Here is a 16312-nt window from a genome sequence, read left to right as displayed (position 1 = left end):
CTAGTTAGCTTATAAGGTAGCGCTTTATAAGCGGGAATCAAACCTGCTTTCGCTTTGTAATGGTAATATAATGACTATGTTCAATAAAATTAACACATGAAAAAAACAAACTAAACATAGAAAAGGAGGAAGCAATTGGTTTAAGCCATCCTAGTTAGCTTAGTCTTAGAGGGTAGCGTTAAGCGGGAATCGAACCCACTTTGTAAGCGAAAGGTCGGGAGTTCGATTCCCGCCCGCGGCGAACTTTATCCTAAAAAAGATAAGGTTCGTTCTCGGAACGACTAACTTTGTCCTATTCTGTCCACCTTCATCCTTGTCTCTTCGATTCAGGGAAATTTTCTTTATAAAAAAAAAAAAAAAAAAAAAAAAAAAAAAAAAACAGAGAGAGAGAAAGAATAGAATAGCATGTACCTATTGTACCTACCCTGTTTATACTGCCAGAATGAGACTGAAAAGTCCTTTTTCTCCCGCCGTCTAAACAAGATCTTATGTATGTGGTACAGAATAGCTTTAAAATGTATAAATAACAAACCTTGCTTGAAAAAAAAGTACCTACAACATATTACCTACCTCTAAAAGCAGTATGTACTCGTTTGTTCGGTACAAGGGTTGATTTGAGTGCCGAATATATTTTACTCCGATGAGAACTATTGGCTAGTACAAGAGATTTGAATTCTGGATTTGACAGCAGATTAGACAGGGCTGTCAAACAGCTTTCGTCTCAGTTCTGCTTAGCAAGTGTCGCCACAGAGGTAAGTAGGCACGATAAGTGATAAGGGATTGGTTAGGAAGGTTGTCCGCATCAAAAGCCAAATCATGAGAACATGTCTGGATGACACTTTGATACACTGAGGGAGAAAAGTCAATAAATCCATAAAAACACAGAATAACTAAAATTAGAATATTATAGAAAACCAAGATTATTAAATATCTAAGATTTAAATTACACATTCTGGCAGAGCCTAGTCATTTTGAATGTAGCATGTAGCACGCCTGTTCTTGTTTAGACTGCGGGGGTAAAGGGACTTTTCAGTCCTATCCCAGCAGGATAAACAAGTTATATTCTGTTCTATTAAAAAAATATAACTTGTCCACTCACCAAATTCCCGAATACCTACAACATATTACCTACCTCTAAAAGCAGTATGTACTCGTTTGTTCGGTACAAGGGTTGATTTGAGTGCCGAATATATTTTACTCTGATGAGAACTATTGGCTAGTACAAGAGATTTGAATTCTGGATTCGACAGCAGATTAGACAGGGCTGTCAAACAGCTTTCAACGATTTTGATTTTAGCAGTACCTGCTTTGACTTCCTAAAAATAAGAATCAAATCAAGTATTGAATCGTTTTATTTTTTCCAGGAATTAACAGTAGGTCAGACTGCAAAAATTTGGAGTGCCCCGTTCTGAGAACAAACATTATCCGTTCAGAATAAAGTTCGCCCCCGGGCGGGAATCGAACCCGCGACCTAGCGCTTACAAAACAGATGCACTACCAACCAAGCAAAGTGGGATGGTCATATAGATCAAAATATCTCAATTTCTTACCTTACTATTCAATTCATTACAAACAGCCCGTATCAGCTTATCGGGAGCACACAACTCTGATGAGAAATCTTTGCCCAACAGCCCAAAAATGGTATAGATACTGTGCACATCCGTTGTTTGTAACTTGGATCGACTCATGGCCAAATGGTTGAAAAGCTGATTGGTCAAAACCTCAGCGTTCAATTCCGATTGGAGAGAAAAATTGCCGGGCAGACTTGTGATTATTTTCTCGAGGCAGGCATAACATTTGGCCTTGCATTGTGCGGTTGTGTCTCCGGACAGAATGGCCTTCATACACACATCCTGAGGAATGACATCAAAAAAGAGGTAGGTAAGTAAAAAACAAAAACATTTCAGATTGGAGGTAAAGTACAAGAATTAATAAATAAGTCAAGGATAAAAGATTAAAATAGTAATACATACTTAATAATGTAGGTGTGGGTATTTTCTTTATTCTGCCATCACCATTTGGCTAAAGCTAAAGTTGCTGCTACAACAACCACCAAGGCAGGTAGTAAGAGGAGATTACCTTAATGATAGCCACATACTGAACAACTCTCCGATTGTATTCCAGCAGGAGTTTCAGAATCAATCCAAACATCAAATCAAAACAGGGCCGAATAGTTTTGACGTGAAAATATTTGGTGATAAACGCAGGCAACCCATTGTCTGGATTGAATATGTTACTCATGTAAACATCTGTGAACAAAAAGAGTAGGTGATGATTTGAATTTTGTCTTTTCTAGTTATGAAGGTATTCATGGTTGAACAGGTCTGTCAGGTCTACCTGATACCTGATGAGCACACACTAAAACTGGGTCTCTTTCAGGTTACCTAACTGCTGCAAAAAAAAAAACAGAGAGAGAGAGAGAGAGAGAGAGAGAGAGAGAGAGAGAAAGAATTGAATAGCATGTACCTATTGTACCTACCCTGTTTATACACTGCCAGAATGAGACTGAAAAGTCCTTTTTCTCCCGCCGTCTAAACAAGATCTTATGTATTTGGTACAGAATAGCTTTAAAATTTATAAATAACAAACCTTGCTTGAAGTCAGTCAGATTATTATTAAAGAGATTTGATATTGATAGAGAGAACTGAGAGAGAGATGACTGCTGAAACCCTCCAAGAGAGAGAGAGAACTGTGTTATTAAGGGAAGGCCCATTCCCACTTGTAGGTCGGGAAAAAATCCTGTCGTGTGTAGTGGGAAGTCTCATTAAAATTATACATTAAGTACATACCTATTACCTGCAGGACATTCGAAAAAGAAAAAGAAAAGAAAAAAAATCGGATGAAACTCACAACAAATAATGGGAATGGGCCTTTATCGCCTCGGAATCAAAGAGAAAAAGAGGGCAGGATAGTAGAAAGCTAGCCTCACTCCCCCCTGGGGCCGGGGAAAGCCAAGAACTCGATTGTCCATATGGAAGGGACAGGAGAAAGCTCGCTAGTCCGAGCACGAATCTTATCTGTTTAGGGTAAGATTCTCTCCGGATGGGAGTCGACCCCGCGACCTAACGCTTTCAAGCCATACCCTACTCTCCAAGGTAACAGGTAATTAGGCTGGCCTGCTGGCTAGTCGGCTGCAAATGCAACTGTATACATATACAGAGTGTTTCGAAAAAGTTTGGATAGAAGTTCACCAAAAGCCAAACATAATGCTCGTACGTCTAAGCAAGTAACGGTAAAATAAAAGTATAACAGTATTTACTCCAAATATAACATTTACTCCAGGTATAAAATGATATAAAAGTGTTAAGTGTTATACAGTAGGACCCACACAAATCTAAATCTAAAAGTATAAACTAAATTACTAAACAAGATATGGAGGGGAAAAGTATATCGCTTTATGTTATACTGGTTATACTTAATAGGAGAAAGGAGGGGAGGGGGGCCTCGGTTGACTCACGACCGGTTATATGAAGCGAGGCAAGGTGGGTGACTCAAGGATGTACAGCTCTGTTCAGGACGAGTGCAGCGTTCCATTTTGGCCTCCCGCAAAACTGAAGTTTCAAAAAACAACAGGGAAACTTTCTCCTTCTCTCGTTAAAAACTGGTATCTTGTGTTAGGATTCGACAGGAATTTTGACTAACATGCTTTCGATAAAAACTTCTGTTAAAATCAACGAGAATATTCTGAAATGAAACCGATTAATCCCGGATTGTAGTGATGTAGTGATGCGGCAGGGGCCCCCCCCCCTCGAGCCTCATTTTTCTTCTACACTGTAAGACAGACTCCGAAAATTTTGAGCATCCCCCCCTAGATAACTGTTTGGATTCACGCCCCCCCCCCCTTGACGAAATCCTGGATTGGGCCCTGCTCATCTTGAAAGTGTATTTGCGATCACCTGTCGGAAGAATTCCTATTTTGGGAGAAGGGACCTCTCGTCTCACGAGAGTTAAATGAAGGGGGCGAGTTCTCACCCACATCTCTTTGGTGAAGCTAGTGGTTGTCAGAAGTCGCCAACGCCAACTAAAAGAAATCCGTTCAGTCCAAAGACACATCCACACACTATCAGGTGGTCCTGTTCAGGCAGACCTGTTCAGGTATACCAGTCAGATTTACTTGATCAACACACACACTATCAGGTAGTCCTGATTAAGTGTACCTGTCAGGTCTACCTGATAGTGAGTGGGAAGCCTAAGTAACAATAAATTTTGGGTTCAATCAGGTCCTTTGAAGAGCCAGAGGGTGGCCCTTGGAAGACCCAAAGGGTGGGTGGCTCTTTTCTTGAGTTCTACAGTTCAAGGGGGCGAGTTCTCACCCACATCTCTTTGGTGAAGCTAGTGGTTGTCAGAAGTCGCCAACGCCAACTAAAAGAAATCCGTTCAGTCCCAAGACATACATATCCTTGAAGAGTATCTGCAATACATTAACCCTTGAGGTTTTTGTTGAACATCTTTTGGTCACCATTCCTAGCTTATTGTAATAATAGGTATAGGTGTAGACATCTGCAATACATTAACCCTTGAGGTTTTTGTTGAACATCTTTTGGTCACCATTCCTAGCTTATTGTAATAATAGGTATAGGTGTAGATATCAATATCCGGTAGGGCGGAGAGGGGCTTGATATCAAAAAGAAACCAGACAGCGGTTCCCAATGGATCACTGAAAGGAACGTTGGGCTTGGTTGGTATCCAAACGCGTATCTGGCTGACCTCTCTGGTAATCTCGTACTGTTGGGTGCAGGCTTTTCCCGGACCAACTCAGGCTGGATGAGCTAAACATTTGTGGAGGCGGGTACAAATAGAGAAAAGACGTAACTTATTTGAAAGCGTGGATTGTACTCAAGGAGCGGTTATTATCGTATCGAGTGTAAAACATTAGGCGTATTTTCTTTTCGGAAAGGGAACCGATTGCGATGGCGCTAAATCGCGGAATTCTCATGGTTTATCACAGGCTCCATTTCAGTTCCCAAAATCAAATCAAATCATGGTATCTTTGTGGTAAAGCAGAGAGCTTTTTCACAACTTACTGGGTATCACAGTATTACAAGTATTTCATTTACTCAATCATCTTATTTATTATCGCTCGTTATTCTTCTCTCTTCGATTTCGGGACGATAAGACCTTAGATGTTACAGTTCCCTCTATCAAACCTCTAAAAAAAGCTGTGTAAGATGAACAGCTCGCGGAACCCCTAGGTTCCGCGGAACACCAATTAAGAAACACTGCACTAAACCATATTATTTGAAACTTACCAAGGTCCGAGCCATGTGGTGCAACCCCATTGCATGGAAACAGAAGTGACTCCATGTTGCACACCACAGCTGATATTTGACTTGCAGTGGTATAATCATCTTGTACTGTTACCAGTCTGTACAGCTCACTCAGATATTTGAGCACCTCGTTTGCCATTCTGCCGGGAACTCTATGAACGAGACATTACTGATTTGCTTTTATTGCTTTCAACACATGTGTATGTGACCTGCAACAAACATATATTTTTACCACTTTCAACAGGTGTCTGTAACCAACCTTGGTAATTATTTAGAAGCTACACCGATGAAAAAGAAAGCTCCCTTTTGTGTTTAACTTAACCCTATAATAACACTGGTCACTCCTCCTTTTTGTAGCAATTTTCCATTGACATGACTTCTGAACAAGCACCCAAAATTTTACCACTTTCAACAGGTGTTATACAATGAGAAAATGAGAGCTTCAAAGTCAGTCCAAGAAGCAAAAATTACCTACCTTAGGTAATGGGGTAATACGAAAATTGCACCAAGTTGTGATGATACCGGGAATTCTAAAGTAAAATTAACAGTACAATTAAAAGGTAGGTTTGAACGTATGAAAAGAGAAACAATAAGCACTATGATTACTTGATTACACAAAAAAAGAATAGAGAAAATTGAGAAACATCGCCAGTTTACCAGTTATCAATTTTTTATTTCCGAATTTTCCGGTAGAAACATAGAACGGTTATTAGAACTTAGAACGTAGATCGGGCTGATCGGGCAGAATGGCAGATAAGGAATCAAAAAAAATATTTGAATTTTTCATTTTCGCGGGTAAAATTTGTTTACATACGCGAAGTTGGCAATCTACAACTTTTTTCCAAGTGGTTCCCAAAATCCAAGGAGGTAAGAGAAGTGAGAACTTGCGAAGACGAAAAAGTGAAGCCAAAGTTATGTTTTTTTTTTTAGGAAAGAAGAGGGGAGATTTGGGAAAACAAAAAAGGAAAGCCAAATTTTTTTTTTTTTTTTTTTTTTTTTTTTTTTTTTTTTCAAGTAGGTACCTAGGTTATTAATGGCCAGCCTAGCCTAGCGTGTGCTGGGTCGTGGGTTTGATTCCTACCAGGGGCGAAATTTATCGTAAAAATGTAAAATTCATTCCCGGCTCGGCTGGTATTCTTCTATCCTATCGTCCTCTCCTTCTCTCTTCGATTTCGGGACAATAAATCTCCTTACTTGTTACGCCAGCCTAGTTTATCTTGGTTGGTAGCGCGTCTGCCTTGTAAGCGCCAGGACGCGGTTCGATTCCCGCCCATAGCGTATTTTATCCTCAACGGATAATGTTCGTTCTCGAAACGGCTGGCTTTTTCCTATCCTGTGTGTCTTCGATTTCGTTACAAGACCTTAGCAGTTACTGATCCCTCTAATAATAATTAAAAAAATCCTTTGTTACAGTTAAGTTCCCCCTACCAAAAGAAAAAAAAAAGTACGTTATTTACATTAGAGGTAAATAGTTAAGAATACCTGCAACAGTGAGTAGGTATTTAATAATAATAATTAATAAGAATACTTTTCATTTATATAACAGTATTCACACTAGACTTGCACGCCGGAAGTCCCGGGTTCGATTTGCGTGGGGTGGTTTTTTTTTTGCTCCGTGCATGGGATTCAATTCCGGTAGGTACCTAGGTACAAATTTAATGAATAGGGGGGGGGGGGGGGATTTGGCCGTTGTGGGGGGGTATAGATTACCTTATAAATCGCAACACTCTGGATTCCACCTTGCTCGCTCACAAACGTAGCTACATGTACGTAGAACTTATCTAATGCTTCCTCAATAGCTCTGTTATCTTCCTCTCCCTCAAAATGAGACAGGAGCTCGGTGAAATATCTAAAGCCCTTTGCTATAGATTACCTTATAAATCGCAACACTCTGGATTCCACCTTGCTCGCTCACAAACGTAGCTACATGTACGTAGAACTTATCTAATGCTTCCTCAATAGCTCTGTTATCTTCCTCTCCCTCAAAATGAGACAGGAGCTCGGTGAAATATCTAAAGCCCTTTGCTATAGATTACCTTATAAATCGCAACACTCTGGATTCCACCTTGCTCGCTCACGTTCATTCAGGTGATTACAGATTAAATTAATTCAATAGAGATAAAGATAAGAGTTTTCTTAAAAAATTAAACAACAATAACAATACTAACATAAATAAATAAATAAATAATAAAATGATAGATAATAATAAATGTCAAAACACGTGAGCAAGACAGAGACAGGAGAGGAGAGAGAGGGAGATTCAAAGTTGCATATTGAACGTAACTGTACCACGAATCGAAGAAAAAGAAACAGGGTGTCCATATACTCTAGTACCCACCCGTAACCTCGCATTGAACCAATTCCCAAGCCCACCTCTTTCTGGTCTACACTGTAAATTCCCCGTATACAGAGAAAGTACATGGAGTTCTGTATACAGAAGGCTATACATAAAAGTATACAGAATTCTAGCCTCCCCCTCTCTTCTAGTTACCCACTGTATACACGCACACGCAATACTGTTTATATATATTATTTACTTTTTTATGTGTATGTACTTTTTATATACTTTTATGTAGTTACTATTTACTTTTTTATACCCAGTGTTGCCAAGTTTCTATATTTTTTTTTTTTATTTTATAGGTTTACCTTAATATTTTATCTTCTACCCCTAAAGGTCTTTTTACTTTTTTTGAGACTTTGCAGGGCAAAGTGCGACGTTGTCATTGTAACAAAATGTTCATTATGGTAACCTTAGTGTTCAACTGGCAACACCTATTCCGACCAAAAGAATGCTTAACTTTTTCACCTTCAACGAAAAAAGCCTAAGATAAATAAATAAAATCTAATGAAACATTGGTCCCGTTCCGGTATAGGTATTTCATATGGCTGATGGGGATAAACCGATAAACAGCCAAATTTTGAGAACTGTTTGGGGGGGAAATCTGGGGGTTTACAATTTTTCCGAATGAAGGATGCCATGTCGAACTGTGGAAAACCGGATGTTTCTAGAATATTCTAGAATTCTAGATCGTCTAAAAAGAGTTTACGACTTAGAAAACGTGAGTCAGTCAGATTATTATTAAAGAGATTTGATATTGATAGAGAGAACTGAGAGAGAGATGACTGCTGAAACCCTCCAATAATTATGTCATTGTACCCTACTTCCTGAGACGGACTTGACCGTGGTCCCATTCAGGTACCCTCAAGAGCCACTGTTACTGTCTGTGACAGTCTGTGGCTTGACAGGGCTGGTTTTGTCTCAGTTTTACGTCCTCCAGCGAGACGAACATAATGAATAAAAGTATAAATGAAAAACTAAATCCAAGTATAACAGGAATAACAGGTCAGGTTTGATACAACCTACGAGTAAAAGTATAAATTAAATATTAAAGCCAAGTATAACGAAAATAACAGTTTGCTACAACGTTTCATCAAAGAACCTAAAATTAAATATAACAAGAATAACAGGTTTGGTAGAACCTAACATTTTTTTTTTTTTTTTTGTTTTTTGGCTTTATGGTTCTCTGGACAAAATTTGCACCACCATTTTCGTGTTCCTGGTAAAGACCTTTAATTTGATATATAGGTCGACCAGGTTTGGATAAGTCCTTCTATAGGAACAGACAGAGTGACAGACAGACGACACTGAAGCGAATACAATAGTCCGTCCCTTATACCTTTTTATTACATGGTTTTTACTATTGTAATAATAAAGGAAGGACGGGCTAAAAAGGAAATAAAAAGAAAGGAAGGTTTATAACGTCTTTTTTTTTTAAACGAAAAAAAAAAGGAATTTACCTTTGTTGTTGTTGTTGAATTTGTTGTTGGGTTCGTGCTGCATTATTGTTCATAACAGGTATAAGGGGAGGTGGGGCGAGACGTTAATTTTTAAATTTTACTACATTTTCAAGTACATTTTGTATATAAAATTCTATTATTCTGTACAAGGCCAATAAAATTTGGTAGGTTGAATATTTCAGAGCACCAATATATAGTAATTGAGATCCTTACCAAAATATTGAAGAAACTGAGTAAATGCCCAACAAAGAGCCTAAATGCCAGGTAAATTAATATCCTCTGCCCAAACACTGTCAGCATCAATAGAACAGGAACCACTCCAACTTTGACACCAGTTTACATTTTACAAAGGTAAAATAGAAAAAAAAAAACATAATTTCAAAGACAAGAATTGGTCACTAAAGATTAGTTTTAAAGATTTGGGAACTAGATTTTGATAATTTATCAAATAATAATGGGAAATTAATCTAGCTATGGAAATTCAAAATTCAAGTTCGCGGCACTCGCGAGTAATGCACATGGTAAAAAATGACGCAGCGCCAAGATAGGGCTCAATTTATTGAAAATGTACAAAGTTTCTAGGTTCTAACGAAATAGTGGTATTTTTCGTTAATCTATAATATATTGAATCTAGATCTAGGGGGGTATTAATAAAATATTCAAAAGATTTTTCTGTAGTAGTAAAAAATTAAAACACGCAAAAATTGTGGGCGCCTTTCAGAAAAAAAAATTCACGTTTCGAAAAAATCGCAAGAATAAACTGAAGAGCTGAGAACATTCGGTTCACACTGTACGAGATGTACAGTTTCGTTCAAGCACCGCAGAATGTGCAACGAAATGTTTACAAAAACTCCGATTTCAAAACAGCCGAAGTCGCCCGAACGGCAAATTCCGAGCCTTCGGCGAGTGATTTTCGTTACAATTTCAAATCCAGCCAATCGGAGACGAGAGCGACGTAGGTTTTTCGAAAAGAAACAAGCAACCATCACACTCCCATGACGTCACGACGCGATAAGCTATAACGCCACCCGGCCTCGGATTAGTCTTGTGGGAGTTGGGTCCAGGGGGCGGGGTTCGAATCCAGGAGTTGCTGCCTGTGACACCGTGCTTGGTGGCGGATATGAGGAGCTGGGAGTCTACCACCTGATGGGAGAAGAGAAGAAAATTGATTGAATGAGAAAGTGAGGTTTGTTAACAAAACTTGGAGTAGTTCTAGCACCCATAGAATAGAATATTATACTGTAAGAATGAGACTGAAGAGTCCCCTTTCTTTTTTCACAATGTGAACACACTAGTGCTGGAGTTCACCAACTCAGGATTGAAGTGAAACAAGGATTTCCCTATACCTAATACCCACAGGTCAACCTCGGATTGAACTCAATCCTGAGACATTCCACAGTGGTAAAACTCGACCTAGCTCATTTGTTATGCCTAACAGACGAAAATTTGTGACAGAAAAAATTGTTTTATCCAATGTGAACGGGTTGTACTTGCACTATAAATGGTAATCATGATTGACTAGGTATTTTTCTGTAGGACATTAAAGTTTTAAAGTTTTTCCCCCCTTCTGAGAGAAGCTGACTTACCTTATTCGGCCAGTACTCTTCAAACACATCACTCGCACTGAAGTAGGACTTGATATCGTTCAAACTAGTTACGCCACAGGTCTCATTGTTAAACAGCTCATTCTTGATACCCTGCACTTTACAGCAGAACTTCAAATATGCTAGCTCCCAGCCTGTTAGCTCCACGGATTTTGTTTTCAGCTTATCCGTTTCGCCTGTGAGAGAAATTAGAACATATCATGATAAACATTTCAAGTGTTAATGATACCTACATAGGATTTCAAAAAAACAGAGGAGGAGAGGAGGGTGTTTTAATTTTAGTGTGATTTAGTAAAAATAACTACATAAACTGAACCCCTCCTTAGATGCCACAATTGTAGACAAATACATCTACAGTTCAGACAAGGAATAAAATAATTAATAAAGAATTGTAGGTATATGTAAAAAAAAAAAGATTTATTGAAAAAAAAAGGAGCTTTCACAAAATGAGCAGTGACCAGTATTATTATAGAATAGAATATACCCTGGTTATACTGCCAGAATGAGATTGAAAGGTCCCTTTATTCCCGCAGTCTAAACAAGGTCTCATGTAATTGGTACAAAATAGGTGAAAATATTATAAAATAAAAAAACCTTGCAAAATACAAAAAAAAAGGTAAGAAAGAAAGATAGAAACAACAACACACATTAAACAAGAAGAAGACCAAATAAAAGCAAAATGGAGCTTTTACTCGTATATGATTTATTTGAAGATCTAAAATCCTTCCCAATCTAAAATACACATATATTTCATTGTCATAGCTTTTGGATAATTACCCAAAAATCTTACCTGTTGTACATTATTGGGGGCTCGGGCTGGCACCGTGGCTCCATTCCAGTTAGCGGGCACCCCATTGATAGCTATAACGCCACCCGGCCTCGGATTGGTCTTGTGGGAGTTGGGTCCAGGGGGCGGGGTTCGAATCCAGGAGTTGCTGCCTGTGACGCCGTGCTTGGTGGCGGATATGAGGAGCTGGGAGTCTACCACCTGATGGGAGAAAATTTGTGACAGAAAAAATTGTTTTATGCAATGTGAACGGCTGTACTTGCACTATAAATGGTAATCATGATTGACTAGGTATTTTTCTGTAGGACATTAAAGTTTTTCCCCCCTTCTGAGAGAAGCTGACTTACCTTATTTGGCCAGTACTCTTCAAACACATCACTTGCACTGAAGTAGGACTTGATATCGTTCAAACTAGTTACGCCACAGGTCTCGTTGTTAAACAGTTCATTCTTGATACCCTGCACTTTACAGCAGAATTTCAAATATGCTAGCTCCCAGCCCGTTAGCTCCACAGATTTTGTTTTCAGCTTATCCGTTTCGCCTGTGAGAGAAATTAGAACATATCATGATAAACATTTCAAGTGTTAGTGATACCTGCATAGGATTTCAAATGCTCTTGGACTGCAAACCAAATGCATACCCCATAATAAAATTTTAAAGGGTTTAGTCTGAGGGGGCCCCTGGGTGAATCGTGGAACCGAGGGTTGGATGCTTCCATTTAAAAACATATTTTCAAGTACCTTCAGCTTTTTTTCGTGAAATTCCCTGACTTTTCCAGTCTCCATGAAATTCCCTGACTTTTCCCGGTTTTCCAGTCTGGTAGACACCCTGTTCCATTAAAAACATATTTTTTAAGTACCTTCATATAATTCAGGGTCTCCAAGGTAGCCCTATGATGGTGGGATGTGTACCAGTGACCAGTGCCAAGATACTGGAGTCTAAGTCCCTAATAATCCCAGTTTAAAGTCTCACATAAACTAAAACTAGAGAAAAGTACCTTCATATTATTCAGGGTCTCCAAGGTAGCCCTATGATGGTGGGATGTGTACCAGTGACCAGTACCAAGATACTGGAGTCTAAGTCCCTAATAATCCCAGTTTAAAGTCTCACATAGACTAAAACTAGAGAAGAGTACCTTCATATTATTCAGGGTCTCCAAGGTAGCCCTATGATGGTGGGATGTGTACCAGTGACCAGTACCAAGATACTGGAGTCTAAATCCCTAATAATCCCAGTTTAAAGTCTCACATAGACTAAAACTAGAGAAGTGCATGAAAAATTGCCTTTTTTCAATTGATTCTACTAGAGTTCTTACCTTCAAAGTAGAAAATAGGCACATATCTCTCCCCATCCTTCACTGTGTATGGTATCACCGAATCCTTATTGATCCTAATAAAGCCACACTTGTCGTTCCCGAACGTACTCGAGCCATTCTGTAGCTTATGATAACACACATCAAGAAACATGAAGAAGTCAATGGCGTCTTTGAGCTTCACGACAAGATCTTTGGATGAAAAACTCTCCCGACCAAACTTGGACTCACAGTGTCGGACATTGATCTCATTGAGGAGGCGATGCTCGGCTTCAGTCATTTCATAGGAGGGTACACGGGCCTGAAATAAAAAGAAGAAACATCATTTATTTTTAATTTTATTGTGGACAAACAAAAAAATCTAACTCCCTTCTACTCATCATAGAAACCATAAATTTTCTGAGGCAGGCCAGATTTTTTTTCTTCTTCTTTTTTATTAATTCCTGAGACTGCAAGTAATTTTATTGTGGACAAACAAAAAAATCTAACTCCCTTCTACTCATCATAGAAACCATAAATTTTCTGAGGCAGGCCAGATTTTTTTCTTCTTCTTCTTTTTTATCAATTCCTGAGACTGCAAAGTAGGTAAGTACTTCCTCATGACTCATGAGCTCATGACAGATCCTGCCAGGATATGAACCTGGGACCTTCAAAGTGCAAGCCTAGTGTGATACCCAGCTGGTCTTAGAGTTACTCCTCGTTTACAATAATCTCACTGATAAACAAGACATGGCAATTTAAAATAAATAAATGAAAAGTGAGAAGGAAAAGCAGAGAAAAAAAATAATAGGAAAATAGGACATTTTTCCTTGTTGAGAAGGAAAATAATAAGTTGTACCTTTGGTACTTGTGCAGAAGTCACGTCCGTGGAATATTGCTACCAAAGGAACTGGCACAAACGAGCAATGACCAGTGTTATTATAGGGTTAGGTTAAACGCAAGAAGGAGTTTTCACAATTAGAGCAGTGATTAGCGTTATTATAGGGTTAGGTTAAATGCAAAAAGCTTTTCTTTTCCACGGACGTGACTTCTGCCTAATTACCGTACCTTTTACACCTGCTTTGTTCTAAGTACAAATTAATGTTTTTTTCCTTCTTCTTCTTCTTAAAAAAAGTCCTCCCCCCACCCCCTTTCAAGAGATAAATGAAATCTGATGCCTCTGTTTGACGTTTTAGTGTATAGCTTACTTGTAGATAAATGTCAGGATGGAGGAAGTTCAAATGAGTGCTGAGGACTTTCATCTCCATGATTCGGACTGAAATGTATTTGCCATCCCGGCGTAGGATGACAGGCACGGAACTAACACCCACTACAGTCCACGAGAATTTACCTGTAGGGAGAAAGACAGAAAAATTACCAAAGAGTTAACATCATGACAAACTCTCTCTCCTTTGATGGAGATGAAATTTTCATGATTTTTTCCCCTTGCTTCTTAGCAATCCCCTTATGGAGCCAGGGGGAGAGGGTGAATGCTCCAAAATTTCAACAAGGGGCCACCTATAATGTCCCTACAGGGCCCTTGAGTGCCAGGAGGCCAGTATTGTGGGGGTGGTATATGCACCAGGAGCTCCCTGTGGTAACCAAAACCAGAGTGGGTATGCCTAACAACAATTACTACCTAACAATATAAAATTCTACCTTTAGTGCTTGGCTCATCAATTGCCTCATTCTCAGCAGGGGCCAGAGTAGCTGGGTTCGGGGTGCACTCAGCCTCGTGAGGACAATTGAGTAGCTACTTTAATCGAGTAGCGACCAGTGGCGGCATTACAAGTCGAAGAAACCAGCGACAATAAATAAGATGATTGAGTAAATGAAATACTTGTAATACTGTGATACCCACCCACAAAGTTGTGAAAAAGCTCTCTGCTTTACCACAAAGATACCATGATCACCCAACAGTACGAGATTACCAGAGAGGTCAGCCAGATACGCGTTTGGATACCAACCAAGCCCAACGTTCCTTTCATTGGGAACCGCTGTCTGGTTTCTTTTTGATATTAAGCCCCTCTCCGCCCTACCGAATATTGAGATTGAGACCTTTCTACCTACACCTATACTTACCTCTTCATTCAGGTGATTACAGATTAAATTAATTCAATAGAGATAAAGATAAGAGTTTTCTTAAAAAATTAAACAACAATAACAATACTAATGAAAGGGGGGGGGGGGGGGGAATTGTGCCGTTGATGCGTGGTAAGGTTTCAATATACATAGGTATAATATTTTGGCTGGCCTGCCAATTCCTTCAATTTGGATATCGAAGAAAACCATATGGTTAGCCCAATGGTAACGCGCTTGCTTGCCATACAGAAGGTCCCGGGTTCGTTACCCGCCATTTTTTTTTTTAACATAGACATAGATTCATTCAGGAAATTTTAAGCATTTCTATTGAGATCAGCGTGTTTCGAACTTCCTTTATCAGCGAAGAAAAAAAAAAGTGGTTGAGCCCCATTGATGACCTGAAATTCGACGAAATAATTATGTGATTGGCTTAACAATAGATCAGTTGCGCTTGCTTGGGTGATGTTTCAAAGTCTGGAGAAATGAGGACCAACGGAATTTTTCTTTTTCTTCTACGACTTTTAGCTGAAAATTCCATTTTATTGGCCTTTCAATGTTAGAGGCCGTGCCAAACGTCACACTTAAGTGGCCAAAAATATTTTGAAATTCCTGATGGAAATAATGAAAATACTGGCCACCTACAAAAAATAATAAGTAGCTTTTCTGCTTTCATTTTCATCGTTATCTTTGTCGTTTCTTTCTTATTTTCTTTCCTATGAAGCACCTGCCGCGTTTTACTTTAGTCCAAAAGAACGGACGCTATTTCTTCAAAGTCAAGAGGTACGTATGAATACAAAAGCTAGAAGGTAAGTATCTGATTATTCTGTATTTTTAAATCAACTTATCCTATAATTCAATTTTACAGACCCCCTTAAAAGAACCGTCCCTATAGACCACCCCTAAAACTCTGATTGATCTCAAAATTTAATGAGGAAATTTACTTTGGGTCACTTTTGGTGTTACACATTTCAAAATTGGCTAATGTGTGACAGATAGAATGATAGTTAAATTCGTCCATTTCCGCCAGTTTTTTTTTGAAATTCCCGTACTGTTGGGTGCAGGCTTTTCCCGGACCAACTCAGGCTGGATGAGCTAAACATTTGTGGAGGCGGGTACAAATAGAGAAAAGACGAAACTTATTTGAAAGCGTGGATTGTATTCAAGGAGCGGTTATTATCGTATCGAGTGTAAAACATTAGGCGCATTTTCCTTTCGGAAAGGGAACCGATTCCTAATATGGCGCTAAATCTTGGAATTCTTATGGTTTATCACCAGGCTCCATTTCAGTTCCCAAAATCAAATCATGGTATCTTTGTGGTAAAGCAGAGAGCTTTTTCACAACTTTGTGGGTATCAGAGTATTACAAGTATTTCATTTGCTCAATCATCTTATTTATTGTCGCTGGTTTCTTCGACTTGTAATGCCGCCACTGGTCGCTACTCGATTGAAGTAGCTACTCAATTGTCCTCACGAGGCTGAGTGC

General features: G+C 39.0%; 2 protein-coding genes across 2 annotated transcripts in view; both read right to left on the bottom strand.

The window, feature by feature from the left end:
* The window catches only part of LOC103515841, a 28552-nt gene extending 22551 nt beyond the window's left edge, over window positions 1-6001 (bottom strand). The window contains exons 1-5 of the mRNA XM_026828418.1: window positions 5743-6001; window positions 5250-5476; window positions 2080-2249; window positions 1551-1853; window positions 1133-1316 (exon numbers count right to left, since the gene is read on the bottom strand). Of these exons, the coding sequence (XP_026684219.1) occupies window positions 1133-1316; window positions 1551-1853; window positions 2080-2249; window positions 5250-5406 (814 nt within the window). The 5' untranslated portion in view covers window positions 5407-5476; window positions 5743-6001. The remainder of the gene's footprint in view (window positions 1-1132; window positions 1317-1550; window positions 1854-2079; window positions 2250-5249; window positions 5477-5742) is intronic.
* A 3988-nt stretch (window positions 6002-9989) lies between these two features.
* Window positions 9990-14735, bottom strand: LOC103515839. Its single transcript, XM_008480782.3, has 8 exons — window positions 14679-14735; window positions 14407-14479; window positions 13956-14098; window positions 12772-13069; window positions 11804-11997; window positions 11447-11657; window positions 10652-10845; window positions 9990-10208 (listed from the first exon to the last, which is right to left on the bottom strand). Exons 1-8 carry the CDS (start codon window positions 14733-14735, stop codon window positions 9990-9992), a joined length of 1389 nt encoding a protein of 462 aa, XP_008479004.3.
* Between the last annotated feature and the right edge of the window lie 1577 nt (window positions 14736-16312).

The sequence above is a fragment of the Diaphorina citri genome, unplaced genomic scaffold (assembly GCF_000475195.1).
Source record: "Diaphorina citri unplaced genomic scaffold, Diaci psyllid genome assembly version 1.1 scaffold1425, whole genome shotgun sequence".
Taxonomy (NCBI): Eukaryota; Metazoa; Arthropoda; class Insecta; order Hemiptera; family Psyllidae; genus Diaphorina; species Diaphorina citri.
The sequence above is the reverse complement of the archived record's forward strand: the minus strand, read 5'-3'. Positions and strand labels throughout refer to the sequence as shown.

Bases quoted from the DNA above. Each gene is read 5' to 3' on its own strand.
- LOC103515839 (XM_008480782.3), bottom strand. From the start codon at position 14,735: ATGAAAGGAACGTTGGGCTTGGTTGGTATCCAAACGCGTATCTGGCTG. The intron at 11,658-11,803 runs GTAAGTCAGCTT...TTCTCCCATCAG, and splicing joins AAGAGTACTGGCCAAATAAG to GTGGTAGACTCCCAGCTCCT. The intron at 10,209-10,651 runs GTAAGTCAGCTT...TTCTCCCATCAG, and splicing joins AAGAGTACTGGCCGAATAAG to GTGGTAGACTCCCAGCTCCT.